This window comes from Carcharodon carcharias, chromosome 20, assembly GCF_017639515.1.
Source record: "Carcharodon carcharias isolate sCarCar2 chromosome 20, sCarCar2.pri, whole genome shotgun sequence".
Lineage (NCBI taxonomy): Eukaryota > Metazoa > Chordata > Chondrichthyes > Lamniformes > Lamnidae > Carcharodon > Carcharodon carcharias.
The window spans coordinates 86539621-86556775 of NC_054486.1; the positions used below are offsets into that span (position 1 = coordinate 86539621).

A 17155-nucleotide genomic window follows, 5' to 3' on the forward strand; every position below is an offset into this window, starting at 1 on the left:
AACAGATACGTAATTGCATGAAAGGAAGGAATATTAAGGAGATTTCAGAGCATGCAGTTTTTGTGCTGTCACATTCTGATGCTTTCAGGTGTGGTTTCGTACCTACCAGAATTTGCATCACTCTGCCATTTGGATCTTTGTCTAGGATTCATGAAAGTCTTTGAGTGTTTGGACTTGTATACATGTAAAGTTAGTGAGCATTTCAGAGTGAAATTTACTGAACTTTTTAAACCAAATTCACAGATAAGTTGCTCAACTACTGTTAATTATTAAAAGGTTCAAGTGTTACACAGAAAGTCCCCATTTAAGGTCGCCTTATTCAGCATTATTTCGCCTTAGCATCGTGGCCGGTATGCTCACTTATTTATCTTTGGGACTTTCACTTTAGTGTTGTTTCGCAGCAGGGCCAGAGTGTGCGTGACCCACTCAGCTGGCTTCCTGCTCGCCCGTTCACCAAGACTCTTTCTCATTGGCTCTTCCATTCACAGCTCCTCTTGCTCCCCTCACTTCCTCCCTCATCCAAGCCCTCGCTCACAGCGAGGGAGAGGAGGGGAGCAGGAGGTACTGCAAGTAGAAAGAACATATTTCTTTTATTTTAGAAGTTGCTTCATTTACGAATATAGGAATTTAGGAATGTACAGTATTTGAACTTGGAGGGTATAATGTTTTAATGATTTTTCTGCCAAGAAGGTAGAACTCCAACTTTTACATTGAATGTAATGGGAAAATCTGATTTGCTTCAAGTTGTTTCACAAAGTTGCAATTCTCAGGAATGCAACTACAACTTTAGTAGTAGGGAATTTTACTGTAGTAGGGAAGTTAGATTAAAATTAGCTTTCATTTTTAGAAAAATTATAGATGACAAATTAGCATTTATAGATTTATAATACCAGTCTGAATGTTTTCCCAGTACAGCTATGCACATAAATCCTAACAATTTTGATTTTAATACTGTATATCTCAGAACTGAACAATTTATACAGAACGCTCCCAACTATAATCATCCTCTACCACACCTGTTGCATCATAATGTTTAATATTTGTTCCCTATTAAAAATGTTTAATGGAAGAGCAGCTTTAAAACTATATGCATAATGACAACAGATATAAATTAAACACCTGTCTAAAGCCAAATACTCCTTTTTCAGTGAACTTACTGCTCTTTCAAAAATTTAAAATCAGATTTTAGTAATATCAAGACACAATTGCGGTGTTTTGCAGCCATAAACAAGGTTTACCTATTTAGAAAGTGTAATTGAAAGGAAAAATGAATTGTCTTTTAACTTAAGTGGATAAAGTTCTAGGTTTTGTAAAATGTTGCCAGCCCAGTGAGATCACCATTTCAAATTACTTTACATAATGTATAATTGTGAAGAATTTCACATCTTTGAGCATCATATAATTTTTGCTGATGTGTAATTTCACAAAATTATTCCTCAACTTACCGTGTTCCATGACATTTAGCTTTCTTTGAGGAGCACTTATCTCATCAGTTCTTTAGCATTTATACCAGAGAATAAAGTTGCAACCAACCACACTTTGTTCAGTTTTCTGCATATATGAATGGCTCTTTTTCATTGAAGCAATTCATTTTTAACTCATCCTTCAGCAAAGAATGTAGGTACAAGGCACACTGAAGTACTTACAAGTTATAGGACAAACCGCCTGGATTTGCATTCTGATATTTGATTTAAATAAAATCCGACTCAAAACTGTCATTGACATTAGTGGCACCCTGAAAATATATATCTAGTTTTTGTGTAGGGTGCTTTTGAGGTGATCTTAGATGAGAACAGCAGCTTAACATAAACTGATACAGGTGCTAATATTTTATGTTTAATGCAATGCCACTTCATTGAAAATACTTTTTAAATCAATGGTTTTGACAAAGCAAGAAGGTTAATCTCAGTTTTAAGAACATAATTTACAGAATGTATTTGATTCATTACTGTACAATTATGCAACAATGTACATAACTTACACACTGCCAGGATTTTAGTAATACTGCTGACAGAAAAAGACATGAAAAATCTCAAGTGCACTTTCCGTACAAAGAATACGAAGTGCGTAACATTGTATATGATAAAGAAGGTAACACAAGAAATTCATTGGTAAGATTTGTATTTTAAAACTCCTCAATCAATACATCAGCTTCTGATTACAGCCTATTTACAGTATGTGGTCAAAAAATGAACCTAAGGGTGTTCACAGTAATCTGTCATGAAATACAGTAACTGCTTTCTGTTGGTAAAAAAAACCATCGTATACTACCAATGTGCACAGTAAGCAACACTGGTTGCTTAAACAAAGATGGTTATTGACTAGAATGCATCACATTCACCATTTAGTATTTCTGAAAGTACAGTGGAGTCCATTTAAGACAGTCTTAACTTGTTTTACTGGTCAACTTTTATAAAAGTTGTAATACATTTCTTTCAAGCCCCCACTCATCCCTGAAATATATCTTATTTCTGTTTGAGATCATGTTTTGCTTTAGCGTATCATCCAAAAAAAATTAAATATCCATATGTGGCATACCTACATCAGTTCTCAGGTTACTTTAACACCTTTAAAGGTATAATTCCGAAGTACAGTATTTACTGTATAGTAACCAATTTTAGCTGAGTGCAAATATCTTGTATCAGTATTTGAACCAACAAGTGATTATTCAACAGCACATATTTCTTGATGGGGACAGTATCTTTCTTGACCCGCCTAGGCCTTTTTCAAAGCTGAAAGAAATCAAACTTACACACTCTGCTTGCTGTCTGATTTAAAAGGAACAGTTTCTGATTGGATTCTATTCTGATATTCCAACACTTTCCAATGAGCAAATAGATTGAGGACAACCTGTGAAACTTAATGGTCATTTTTTTTTTGAAGCGTGAAGTTAGTTTTCTTGAAAAAGATCGAGAACAGTGCAGGATGATGTATGTCTGATCTGCAGTAAAATTAAAAACTACAAAAAAAGTTTTTTTTTAAAAAACTAAGTTTTATACCATACACTTTCCCACACCTGGTGGGATAAAAGCTGCTTTATCAACAGTGGTGGTGTAACACACAGAGCAATATAACACTGGTAGTGTAACAATCCAACTGGATCAATACAGTGCATACTACGCCATAAGACATTATGGCTTATTTCCCTACTGATTCATTAAAAATGCTGAGGTGTGTATGGCGTTGATGACCCCACGCATTAAATTAGTCACATACACAATCCCAACAATGTTAGTCTTGTATCATGCCGCACTGACCATAACAAAGCAAACTCTCGCACACAATGTATAATGCACTTAATTATGTTCTGTGCATGGAGTTAGGAAGGGTGTTCATTTCTCTACATGAACCTTCAAGTTAAAGTTTTTAAGTATGAATTGTGTGGTGTAAATATGAAATACAGGTGGTTATGTAGCTTATACTGCTAATGAATAAGATCTTGTACAACAACTTACATTTTGATTAGTTATTGGAAATATCTTGCTTACTCAGTTTTGTATCCTATCAAAACAATTATGTATCTTTAACAGATACTTTCTCTAATGTACAGTACAGCTAGTATATCTGCAAAGAGTGTACTTTAGTACACTACTACCAGTACAAAAGTTATGAACTGCATCTTGATGCATATGGACACTAACCTTTACACGACCAGTGCGCTGTATGTAGAGGTATTTTAACACCACAATAGGTTTAAAACCACCAAATTAAAAACAAAGCTTCCACAAACTTTTAAGAAATAACTTCACGTTAAGTATAAATTAAAATGCAGCAAAGTCTCAGGGTCAAGCAGGAACACAATCTTCAGTCTAAAATATATTTTCTTGCAGTCTGCCACCGAGTAGGAACTCTCGATCCAGGTGTCCTGATATAGCAATCTTCTTGGGAGTTTCCATGCACCCATAAGGATGTTAAATTATTTTTTTCTTTTCTTTTTGAAAAATGTTAAAATAATGACTACATTTATAGAAGGGCTCTCAGACATCCATCTACTGTACATACTTTGTACTGACGCCCTTCTTTTTGACATACCATTTAAATGCGAAGAGAAAAGTTATATACAATACTGTTACAGAACCGACTGTCATTGATAATGAAACAGGTGTGAAATCTACTAAAAAGTAGCACAATACAGAAAACTGTTGTTCCACCTCTTACTACATAAATGTATACCATGGGAATATTAGCACCATGTTTCTTTAAGATGGAATCCCTTTTATCACACCTTTCTTTATTTCAAGAGCCCTCAACTTTTTCCAAAGTTCTTCCCGCTCCTTTTCTTTTTTCTTTTCCCTGAAAAATATTTTAAAGAAAGTAAGACCATGTTATGCTGTGCAGTCTCCTTCTGCAAGTTACTATTTTATTTCATAATGTACTGCAACAAATAATATGAAAATATACCACTACTGTAGCTCAACCACTTTTAGGAGTCCAAAGTACACTCTAATCACTCTTAGGCGTGAACCCTATTTGAATCTGGCTGTCGATATGGATGAAAGTTGACAGTTTTGAATTGCAGAGCAGAGTGACACTGGTGCCACCAAGGAGAAACAAGCAACAGGTAGCCTCATCACTTTAAATTGAGGAAGCACAAAATAGCAACAGTCAAAACGCAAGAACAAAGAAAACAAAGGGTATAAAACCTCTTCATCGTTTTCTTGTCTATTTTCCCAGTTCCTGAGGCATGTAGGGAGGGGGTTGAAGAAGGGAAACAAAGTAATTTGTGTTATCTTAAAGTTGAATAAAATTAAACTTCAACCTTTATTTTCATTGAATCCCTAAACTGTCAAACATAAATGAGAATGCATTACAAAACCTAATATTCCACCTGTGTACAAGTGCCAATAGAAGGCAGCAAGTGACTGACATGCTTTTTCACTTCATATTGTTGCTCTCCGATTAATTATTTTCCATAATCTTCCATTCAGAGATCTGTTACTATGAATTTTGAGTAAATCCACATTATAATTGTATCACAAGGTAGCACTAAAATCTATAGGGCATGGGCATTGTGTGCTTAATTTAAGGTAATAATTTTAAACTGCTGATAAAAGACATTTTTTGTCAAAGCTTTTTGTCTTGCACTCATTAGGACACTTTGCAAGAATACCAATATAAGGGGAAAACAACAATTTATACTACATGAGAAGAGTGTGCTGATTGGTTGGCAAGTGGACTCATTGGTAGAGACGTTGCCAAGGAGAATGCAACGGTTGATGGTTACTGACAGGTAACTGCCATGTATTGTCTGAAATTTAAACCAGGCAGCTTAACTCTAATTGGTCAAGGCACTGCCCAGCAAATGGCTGTCATTTATTTTGTTTAGCTGAAACAAGCAGAATGTGTGTGCGTGTTCTGTCTGCAAAGAACAAGGCCCTTTGTGTGTAGCTTCTAGTACACACATATGCGTCACACTGCAAACCCAACTGACCATCTTAAATTGATTGTCAATGTAATTCTTAGCACACTGAGGATTATTTAGCAAACGTTGTTCAATCAGGGATCACAGCTAATGTTGGATGCCACATTCTGAATTTTGCGAGCACAGTTGGATATGGTCTGTACCTTGTCTGTTGCAAACAGTGGAACGGACATGCTGTTTTATATGATCTGCCAGTCTTTCGGGCTCCCAAATGCTTGGCAGTTAACTGTTAGTTACCATCAACTGGTGAATTCCCCATGGCAATGGCTCTACCAGAGTCCACTTGCCAACCAATCAGCATTCTCTCCTCATATAAAGTATAAATTGTTGTTCCCTTACATTTGGTATTCTTGTGAATTGTCCTAATGAGTGCAAGACGAAAAGCTTCAACAATAAATGTCCCTCTTTTCAGCAATACTCAAGTTCTGTACTACTAAACAACTAATTTTAAAAATCCTATGTTCAATACCACCATTAATCTATAAATAAGCCAAATTAAAGGCAGTTAAAATCTTACTTCTGGCGATCTGACTTGTAGGTTGCCGTCAGCTCATCAAATAAAGGGCTGTTCATTTCCATAAAAGCCTTCAGTACATTGTAGACTAAAGCTACAATTGCGCTGCACAAAACAGACCAATGCTTAGAAAATATGTTTAAACCAAGTTACGTGTACATGAATAACACCTAAAAAATCCGTCAGAAAAAACTGTGCCCGTATTGAAAGAATATTAATAAATCCCAGTGATTACACGAAAATATGACTCGTGATGTGTGTCACAAACATGCAATTATATTACAGAGTTTAAGGACAGCTATTTTAAAAGGCACATTTATTTTCAAAGCTTTACATTTGAGTTTAAAAGCCTTCATCAAAATGGAAGCATGGACAGACAACATGGCACCTTCTGATGTTTCGTCAAACTGAGTCAAACTCCTATTGCTAGACCTGACTACAAAGAGGCATTAAATTGCAAAGACCCCTCCAGGGATGCCCATTGAATTCTAAAAGAAATGAAAAGCCCTATTTGCTTCTGAGGGAACAAGAGGCAGGAAGGGACTTCAAAGGACCTCAACATGACTAACTTCTTTGCCTGGTGGAACAGTGCTTCATCGAAAGTAACATAGCAGCCATTTTAAGATTTGGGACTGTATAAAGCATGCCTGAGAACAGCCATTTTGTGTGCAGAGTCTCAGGAAGAATTCTGAGAAAAATCATCAGAGGGGGCTCTTGGCCAAGGGAGGGCAAAGAGGAAGGTATTAAGAAATCAGCTGCTGTTCTGCTGAAAGAGTCCAGGCAATCTACAAGTGCCATAACCAGTGAATTAGTGAGAAATAGGAAACCTCTCTCCCCTAAAAAAACCTGCTGAGCCCAGCTGAAAAGGGCAATCTCTAGCTGGTTGAATGCAGAAGCCATCATAGCTGCTAAACCGAACCTCAAGTTTTAACCCCTTCACTTCAGAAAGCAGGAAATGAAGAAAAGGGCCCGCAATGAAATCTCAGACTGATTAGAAATCTCATCTGTAAGTATCCTTTATCTTCATCTGCTTTTAATCTTTGTATCTGTATTTTAGTTAATAGCTTGACCATTTTTACCTAAATAACTTTCAGCAGTAGTTTAGTAATAAACTAACATATCTTCTTTAATACCAAGATTTGTCTCTGCTGGGTTATTTTTAGATTGAACCACTCAAATTCAGAGGGGGCTACATTCATAATCCAAAGACCACTTTAAGGAAATACCTTTTACATGGTTGTGACATGCATACATAATTTCAGAGTAACTAAGCCTTCAAATTTTGAACATAAATAATAATCTCAAGCTATTTTGGCTTTTAACAGAATCAAAGAAAGAACTACAGTAAATTTGTTATCTGCTCCTCTCTAGAACTGTATTGCTGAGATCTGCTCCAAACAAAATCCAAAAATAGACATCTGTATAGAAAAACAACCTTAGGGTACATTTTTCACTACATTGGAACTAATGTGTTACTGAAGATTTTTTACACTGAATGTTTCTGTTTAAAAAAAATTGATTGAAATTAAGTCAGGGAGATAAAATCGGTGAACGATTACTCAAATTACAAGTGTCTACATGTTGCTCTAAAGTAAATGAAACACATGGCATAACTATTCAAATTGGAACAGAAAATACATCACAGTATTTCTGCATGCTCCTTTATTCCTACAGAGGATGCTGTTTCTAAAGGGTAACTATAAGCCTTTATCATCACTCAAAACCAACTATGCCCGTTCCTCAGACTCTCATTTCCTTGTGCCAATTTTAATAGCACTTACCTGGACCGTTGTTTTTCCAAACTTTAGAAAATTTTGTGCACAGGTCAATACACAGCTAGTGCATATGCATAAAGGCATCAAAGCTTTTCCCCCCCCACTGATATAGCACTCATTGACACTATAAACCAGGAAGAACTTCATTTCATTCACGAAAACACATCATTTGAATCATGCAAGCATATTACAAGTGAATCTCTTCAGGCGGAGAAAGAAATAGTTACTTTTTGGAATTCCACGAACTGCTATAAATTTAAGCAAACTATTCATTCAAATAATGATTTTTGTGATCCGCATAATCATTGGCCAAAGACAGTTATAGTCTACAATGTGGCAATACATTTGGTTCCCCGCTTTTATTAAATAAATCCTCAAATCATTTTAATGACCTCATCATCTCCAATTTACACAATATAACTTTAACAATGTCCTAGGGTGCTTCACAGGGGCATCAGACAATCTGCAAGGGTTGGAGGGACTGTTGGGAAGGTGAGGTTGAAGTGGCAAATTTTGAAGAGCCTTTGAAGGAGAGAAGACATTCAGCACCATAAATTTGAATTAGAACAGAATAGTATGCAATCTAATAGATTTGGAAGAGGCTGCCAAGTGTGGGTGGTACAATATGCTGTGGAGTGGTGCGGAGGGGAAGCTAAGCGCAACTGACCTGGAATGGTAGGGTGATGGCTGGGGGGGGGGGGGGGGGGGGGGGGGGGCACCAGGCAAGCTGAATTTACTACAAGATGGCACAGTTCTAGATGAGGTGGAGTTTGTGTGAAGTGGAGATGGGATGCTTGTTAGCAAGGAAGGAAGAGATGTGAAGAAGATACTGGCAAGAGGTCTGGTGACCATGGGGACGAGATAGAACATAAGAACTAGGGGCAAGAGTAGGCAATTCAGCCCCTCGAGCCTGCCCCACCATTCAATACGATCATGGCTGATCTCATTTCGGCCTCAGCTCCAATTTCTCGCCCTCTCCCCATAACCTTTCAACCCGTTACTAATTAAAAATCTGTCTATATCCTCCTTAAATTTATTCAGCGTCCCGGCATCCACTGCACTGAGGTAGTGAATTCCACAGGTTCATGACCCTTTGAGAAAATTAATTCCTCCTCAGCTCTGATTTAAGTCTACCACCCCTTAGCCTAAAACTATGGCCTTTCATTCTAGATTGCCCCACAAGGGGAAACATCCACTCCACGTCTACTTTGTCTATCCCCTTTAGCATCTTATATACCTCAATTAGATCTCCTCCCATCCTTCTAAACTATAGCAAGTATAGGCCTAAACCACGCTCAATCTCTCCTCATAAGACAAGCCCCGCATTTCTGGAATTAATCTAGTGAACCTCCTATGAACCACCTTCAATGCAATTACATCCTTCCTTAAGTAAGAGGACCAAAACTGTGCACAGTACTCCAGGTGCAGTCTCACCAATGCCTTGTACAGTTGCACCAACACTTCACTATTTTTATACTCTACTCTTTTAGCAATAAGTGCCAAAATTCCATTTGCCTTCCTTATTACCTGCTGTACCTGCATACTAGCTTTCAGCGATTCATGCACGAGGAAACCCAGATCCCTCTGCAGTGAAGCATTCTGAAGTTTCTCTCTATTTAAATAATAAGTTGCCTTTTTATTCTTCCAACCAAAATGGATAACCTCACACTTATCCATGTTAAATTCCATCTGTCAAATTTTGGCCCATTCACCTAACCTGTCCAAATCCATTTGTAAATTTCTTATTTCTTCATTGTAACTTACTTTCCCAGCTATTTTGGTGTCATCTGCAAATTTAGCTATAATACCTTCTATCCCTGGGCAGTGATAGAAATAAGCAGGCAGTCTAAGTGATGGACCCATGTTCAGTATGAAACCTACATTAGGATTAACCAAGACACAAGGTTAAGCACTTATGAACTCTGCCAGAGTGAGCATTCAGAAAGGTGGATGAAATTGGAAGGTAAAATGGAGGCTTTCAGGTATTAGTTTAAAGAGAATAATGCTGGCAGAGTCATTGCTGAACTACATAAAGTACACAGAAAAATGAAGCTCTCAAAAGGCAACAGTAATATTTTCATTTAAATGTAAAAATACATACGGGTTCCAATGTTCTTTAGAGATTCTGTATAGGCTAGGAAACATGATTGGCAGGATCACAGCAGAGTTCTCTTCTATGAGACTCATAATGTATTCATTGTTCCAGTAATACAGTGCCCTCTCAGCCACCTTAAGAGACAGGAAGAACAATTAGATTTTCGGCAATATTTAACCAAAACATTTTCATTGTTCTGTATACGCAGCACAAACACTAGGAAGAGGATATCTCCATTAGAGAGTACCCTCCAAACATGTTTTGGATTTGTTACAGCTACTGGTGATTTCCCATGCAACAATCAGGAACAAAAGCACTTATTAAAAGTAGAATCTGTTAAAACAGATCTGTACGTTTTTACTCCACTGAGATCAGTCTCCAGTACTCTACTGTGGACAGTCATGAACACAACTGCCTAGAGTGCTGGCACTTAACTGAACTATTGTTTCTCCAAAATTTGGAAAATTTTGTGCACAAATCAATATGCAGCGAGGTGCACATGCATAGAGGCATTAAAGCCTTTATCTCCACTGATTTAGCACTCATTTACACTATAAATCATGAAGAGCTACATCTCATTGACAGTGCCACATCTTTTGAATCATGCAAGCATACCGCAAGTGAATCTCTTCAGGTGGAGAAGGAAATAATTAATTTCTGGAATTCAATGACCTGCTTAAGCAGATTAATCATTCAAATAATGATTTTTGTGATCTGTATAAATAAACAATGGCCAAAGACATACTTAGAGGCTAAAATTTGCCAATACATTTGGTCCTTTGGCTTTATTCAATAAATCCTCAATTAAATAATTTTAATCACCTCATCGTCTCCAATTTACACAGTATAGCTTTAACAATGTCCTACGGTGCTTCACTGGGGCATCAGATAATCAGCAGGGGTTGGAGGGAACAGTCTGATGGAATTGGCAGCAAGAAGAATTTTTGGCCAGATCGCTTTCATCTGCAAGAAGTATGACAGCAAGTCTCAATGGGTGCATATATGGGGAAGCAGTGGGCTGGCAGATGAGTTCTTGTAGTACTAACTGGATTCACCAATGTTAAGCTATCAGAAATATGTTCCCAAAATAGTGTTTCAGCTTCAATGAAATCAGCAGTTAAATTGAATGCTGGAAATGGTTGGGAAACCAAAACTAATTTAAACTAGGAAGAGGTTTATTCAAAGCAACATTATTTATTTGGGCTAAAAGCCCCATGGTGGAATACTTAGGCTAGATATAGCTCATTAGTAGGACATAAATATGCCATGCCTGGGTATATTGGACCACTTGTTAAAACATATTGCAATGTTAAAGGAGTGGAAGTCAGTCTGGCATGCCCAGAGTTCATCTCTTTCTAATGTCACAATCACTTCTCATTAATGCCACCATCCCATCGGAGGAGAAAGATCAATTCATCCATGCGACTCATTAAGGATAAGCTCAAATAAACACTGCAAGCATTGTTAACCACTGCATACAGACTTTTAAATGTAAAGATTGAACAAATGAAGATGGTTGTGGTTATTGGAGGTCAATCATCTGAGTCCCAGGACACTGCTGCAGGATTTCCATATGGTAGTGTCATCTGCCCAACCATCTTCAGCTGCTTCATCAATGACCTTTGCTTCATCATAAGGTCAGAAGTGGGGGTGTTTGCTAATGATTGCACAATGTTCAGCACCATTTGCAACTCCTCAGATACTGAAACAGTCCATGTCCTTATTCAGCAAGACCTGGGCAACATTCAGGGTGTGCTAATAAGTGGCAAGTAACATTCACATCACACAAGTGCCAGGCAATCAATGACCATCTCCAACAAGAGAGAATCTAATCATTTCCCTTTGACATTAAATGGCATAACTATCATGGAATTCCCCCACTATCAACATCTTGGGGGTTACTATTGACCTGAAACTGAACTGGACTAGCCATATAAATATTGTGGCTACAAGGGCAAGTCAGAGGCTAGGAATTCTGCGGTGAATAATTCATCTCCTGACTGCCCTAAGCCTATCCACCATCTACAAGACATAAGTCAGAGTGTGATGGAATACTCTCCACTTGCCTGGATGAGTGCAGCTCCAACAACACTCCAGAAGCTCGATACCACCCAAGTCAAAGCAGCCCATTTGATAAGTGCCCCATCCACTACCTTCAACATTCACTCCCTCTACAAGATACACTGCAGCAACTCACCAAGCCCCCTTCAACAGGACTTTCCAAACCAGTGACCTCTACCACCTAGAAGGACAAGGGCAGCAGATGCACACGAACACTATCACCTACAGTTTCCTGTCCAAGTCACACACCATCCTGACTTGGAACTATACTGCCATTCTTTCACTATCGCTGGTTCAAAATCCCTGGGACTCCCTTCCTAACAGTGCTATGGGTGGACCTACATCACGTGGACTGCTGTTCAAGCCAGCAACTCACCAGAACCTTCTCAGCAGCAATTAGGGATGGACAATAAATGCTTGCCTAGCCAGTGTAAACGAATAAATATATTAAAAAATGGTTTATCCATTGCTGTTAATTTGATAGATACTTAGGGAGTTTAATCCTAAATCAATTTCACTAATTTATTTCAGTCTCGGATCCTGATTTGAACCATGATTTCATAAAACTGTGATTTAACAATACTGAATTCAGTAAGATTATTGAATTACTTTTACAACCTCTTACTCATTGTTAGGCAACTTAATTACTTATTACTACAATTTAGGTAACCCTGTCCTTAACTATTTCTATTCATTGTTTGTATACTCTGTCTAAATTTAAATAGTGACAGTTGTCATTTTGTAGTCAATGGATAGGAGTTAGTCCATGACTTATAGTCTGACTTCTACGATGATTTGACAAAAAGATTTTCTTATTTCACACGAGCTCATGGGTATCCCAAATGAGAACTGGTACAGCAACTTCAAACTCAACGTGGACCATGATGCAAATCAGTTTGGTGAGCCAATTTAAGCTTCATTCATTTCGGGACCTAAACTAGGCAGTAAACTCCAAATATCTCCTTAGTGAGGCGTTGGGTTGAAAGGGTTAAGGATTCGTCTGGTCCCATAACATGTCAGGATACCAAAGCCAGTGCTCTTGCACCAGTGAAGAGGACAAAGCTCAGAAACAAAATATCAGCATTTGGACTGCTACTGGTCTTCCATCATCCATGGAATTATTTTTAACATGTACATAACCACGACGCCATTGCAATGTGAAGGCATGAATATTATGTTGAGATTAATGTGCACACCATTTCTTATTAAAGCTCTCATTTGAAAAATTGATTTTTGTACAGATAGATACATTTCACCTGTGGGTATTCCTTCATTTTCCTGCAGATTATATCCCAAATCTGGATTATAGCCACAAATCTGGATTTTCCGATTGGCATCTACCCACTTATTTTAACTGGGTTATTACAACCAGTGCTAATTTAATGATACGTGCATAATTCGGGCTAGGGACATTGTGATATAAGGGAAACCATTTTAACTGAATGGAGAGAATGCCAAAAGCTCAGTTTAAGCCGCTAAAAAAAAAAATCAGAGCCTTCAAATGCTTGTACACCATGCCAGAAAGTATAAATAATTATGTACTGGTATTGAAAAGCCTAGCATAACCAGGACTGAAGCCAGGTTTCAGGATTACTGGAGGCAGTTCAGGAAAAACTTTGTCAAGATTACTAAAACTCCTGATTTTTTTCCCTTAGTGATGGGGCTTTTCTTGGCTATAATTATATCACTGCCCAGAAATTCAGAGGCATGGTATTCATTTTCTCAGTTATGAGTATTTCATTAAAACCTTCATATAAAAAGTACTCAGAAACCATATGAATTTTCGATGAGAAATATGTCAACATTCAGTAGGAAAAGAGGCCAAAGTGGAGGCTACAATTTGTTTATGACACAACTTAATCTTACAGAACTATTATTTTGTAGGGTCAAATATTGGCTAAAAAGATGAAACAGTAAATATAACGTGAAGCTTGAAGGGTTTTTTTTCCCAATATCCAACATATATAGCAGTAAAGCAATAAATCATGTATTTGTCAAAAGACACCCTCAACCAACTAATCTACTGCACTAGCAGACCGGGTGCACTTTTTATTGTTGTATTTACAGAAGTAATTTACATTAAAGTCCCTGAACTTTGTGTGCAACTAGAATAATATTTTAATGTAAGGCACGAAACAAGAAACACTTCTAACCTGGAAATGGGGGCTGGAAACACATCTGGAAATTTGTTTGAAGAGCGGGTCCTGAATTTTTACAAACTGTGTAGGTTCAATAACATCCAAGATTTCCTCTACCTCCCCAAGGAACATGACCTAGTTTAAAATAAAGCAACATAAATAATATCATTTATTTACATCATATTTTCACAACACAAAATATTTTCACGTTCTATAATTGCCTGAATATAAATCATTTAACTTTACATATATGTAATTTAAAACATGTTAATATTTCTGTAAATTCTGTACATTTGAATCAACTCATTTTCCTTTGTGTTAATTTTCTTCCCTGTCCATGCCTCCCAAAAGTATCCACCGCTTGAAGGTACCATTCTACAAGTGCCACTAACTAACCCTCTGTTACTACATCCAGGTGGACAATTTTCAATGTGCATGTTTTTGGCAGATTGTTTGACTAGGTGGAGCCTAAAATCCCCTCACTCAACATTCACTTCCCACCACTTGTTACTGACTGGATGATATTTTCCCATCTAGCCTGGGAGCAAAAAGGTCAATTATAATAGTATCCTTACTGCCTCAGCACAGACCTGGAATCAAACTCATGATCTTCTGACCTGCACAGTTCCATTGTATACTTGTACTAGCTGAGACATTTGAGATCCCAGAACAACACATAGCCTTCATTCTATTCAGTGCTTTGAATTATTCCAAAAGATTGCTTTATTCCTTCTAAAATATCAATAACATAAAGTCAAGTGCTGCTGTTCTGTGCATAATGTTTCCGTCTTCAGGGAGCACATTTGAATAGACGAGCAAAAGAGAATTTTTTTGTTTATTTGCTAATCCGTATAACAATCATAAGAAATTTTGCTGGCAAGGTTCACAACACATCTGTGTCTTTTTAATCAGTCTTCATTTTGTCATGTTGGCCAACTATAATTTAATTCCAATGAGTTTTATCAATGAAAGAGCTAGGTTTTCTTTTATTCATTCATTCAGCTTTGCTGGCTGGGCTAGCATTTATTGCTCATCCCTAATTGCCCTTGAGAAAGTGGTGGTGAGCTGCCCTCTTGAACAGGTATTAACAAAAACGCAATACAATAAAAAAAACATTCCATTTTCGTATTTTATTGCTCATTTAAAGCACCTTCTCTACTTCTTAGGAAATTTAAAAATTTATACTAATAAGAATTAGCATTATGTAAGATGGGAAGCACTTAACATTACAGAATTATTTAAAGAAATGCTGAGTTCAGAAACATGAATTCTTTTAAATATCACATTATTTTGAAATTATTATTGCATTATTTTGAAACCTGTGATAGAAAAATATAAAAGTGTAACTCATTAGAAAACTTGAAAAAAAAAACTAAGGACATAGCACCCTGTGGTCACAATGCATCTTGGCACAAAGGATCTCTAAATATTGCTTAAACTAAACTTAAATTTCAAAATAACAGGTGGAACTTTCAACTTTGACAGAAGCGTGAAACAGGTGGCAGTGAATTGGCCACCCATTATAAACCCAACCCTACACAAGTCGACAGAAAAGTGAATTGTGCTTGGGTTTATTATAGGTGGTTGAATCCATATCTCTGCCTTTGTCAGAGCTGATATTTCAACAACCATCTTTGTTATATATTGCCAATTATAATTTTTGTCTTTAATAGGTTTTATCAAATCCAAGTAAAACCTGAGCATATGTATTTTACCTGGTCATCACTTCTTATGCACAACAGTTTAAAATTACCGTTTATCAACAGGTTGAGTGTTTAAGTACAGTCTCTCAAAAACCTATATTCTGGAACACAACCTAGTCAAGCACAAAGGATTTGACTTGTTTACAGATGATTTATTCAATAGTCCTAGAAATGGTTAATTTAGAAAATTCTACTCCTCGTGATGCAGAAAAGAAAAGTAATAAGCAATCTTACTACTTCACCAGGATCATTATTTTGTCAAAGTCTTGGGGTGCTGCTGTGACCCGAATAAGCAGGAATGCCTGTCCCCATATTCTGACTTGGAAACCTGGAATATGATTGGTTCAGTGTCAGAGATGACTGGCCGTCAATCATACCTGACACACAGAACATAGATGATCTCACCGTGCAATGGGGAAGTGGGAACAGATGGAAATTTTGACACCAGGACATGTATGCATCTTAGAAAAATAATTTTAAGGCACAAGCCTATGAAATGGTATGAATTTTTTTTTAAAACGTGAAAGTTTCTATGAAGCAAAGCTTATATAACTTTACGGAAAAAGAAACTAAAGGCTTCAAAACTTTAAAAATTATAAATTTGGAAACAAAAATTAACATTTTATACATCAAAACATGAAACTTGGTCACAGCATACCAAAATCTGTTTTCATTAGAAATGAGAGACTGTGCACATTGATTTAATCAATTTAAGTCTGGATTTCACTGCTAGCTATTCTCCCACTTCCTGCTTTAAATGTATGCAACCTGTATATTTAGTTCACATCCAAGCGAATATCCAACAACTGAACTAATATGGTCAATGCTCATTCACCTGCATGAATTATCAATATGCTGCAGTTTGTCCAAAACAATCATTTCAATTAGTGATAGATAATCATGTTACATTTTTAAATAGTGGAAATTATAGCCAAATTATTGGTGGCTATAATCAGTTAAGCTTTTCTGACAAAACTTCAATAATGGTTGCTATGGATATACAGGAAGCAAACAATTTAAACTACCAACATGAAAGAACTGAAGTCAAAGTTACAATCCTAATAATGGTATTAGGAAGAAGTTGGGTGGGGGAGGTGGGTGTTACTGATAAGGTAATTGCCAACCGCCAAGGCACCACTGATGAGCTTAAAATTGTTATGGAGGTCGTACTGAATGGGTTGTCTGTACTTAAAGTTGAGAGGACACCAGGACCAGATGAGATGCTTCCAAGGATGCCGAGGAAAAGTGCAGAGGCACTGGCCATAATTTTCCAGTCTTCCTTAGACTCGGCAGTGGTACCAGTGGACTGGAGAATTGCAAATGTTACACACTTGTTCAAAAAAGGTGGTAAAGATAAGCCCAGCAACTACAGGACAGTCAATTTAACTTCAGCGAAGAGAAAACTTTTAGAAATGATAATTCAGATAAAAATGAATAGTCACTTAGG

General features: G+C 37.0%; 1 protein-coding gene across 6 annotated transcripts in view; it reads right to left on the minus strand.

The window, feature by feature from the left end:
- Positions 1 to 1823: 1823 nt before the first annotated feature.
- The window catches only part of LOC121292435 (serine/threonine-protein phosphatase 2A 56 kDa regulatory subunit epsilon isoform), a 96117-nt gene continuing 80785 nt past the window's right edge, over positions 1824 to 17155 (minus strand). For 5 of the 6 annotated variants that reach the window (XM_041214342.1, XM_041214339.1, XM_041214338.1 and 2 more), the window contains 4 exons: positions 14021 to 14140; positions 9813 to 9940; positions 5940 to 6041; positions 1824 to 4293 (listed from right to left, as the gene is read on the minus strand). In XM_041214342.1, the coding sequence (XP_041070276.1) occupies positions 4200 to 4293; positions 5940 to 6041; positions 9813 to 9940; positions 14021 to 14140 (444 nt within the window). In that variant the 3' untranslated portion in view covers positions 1824 to 4199. The remainder of the gene's footprint in view (positions 4294 to 5939; positions 6042 to 9812; positions 9941 to 14020; positions 14141 to 17155) is intronic. The other variant, XM_041214341.1, reaches the window with a different exon arrangement.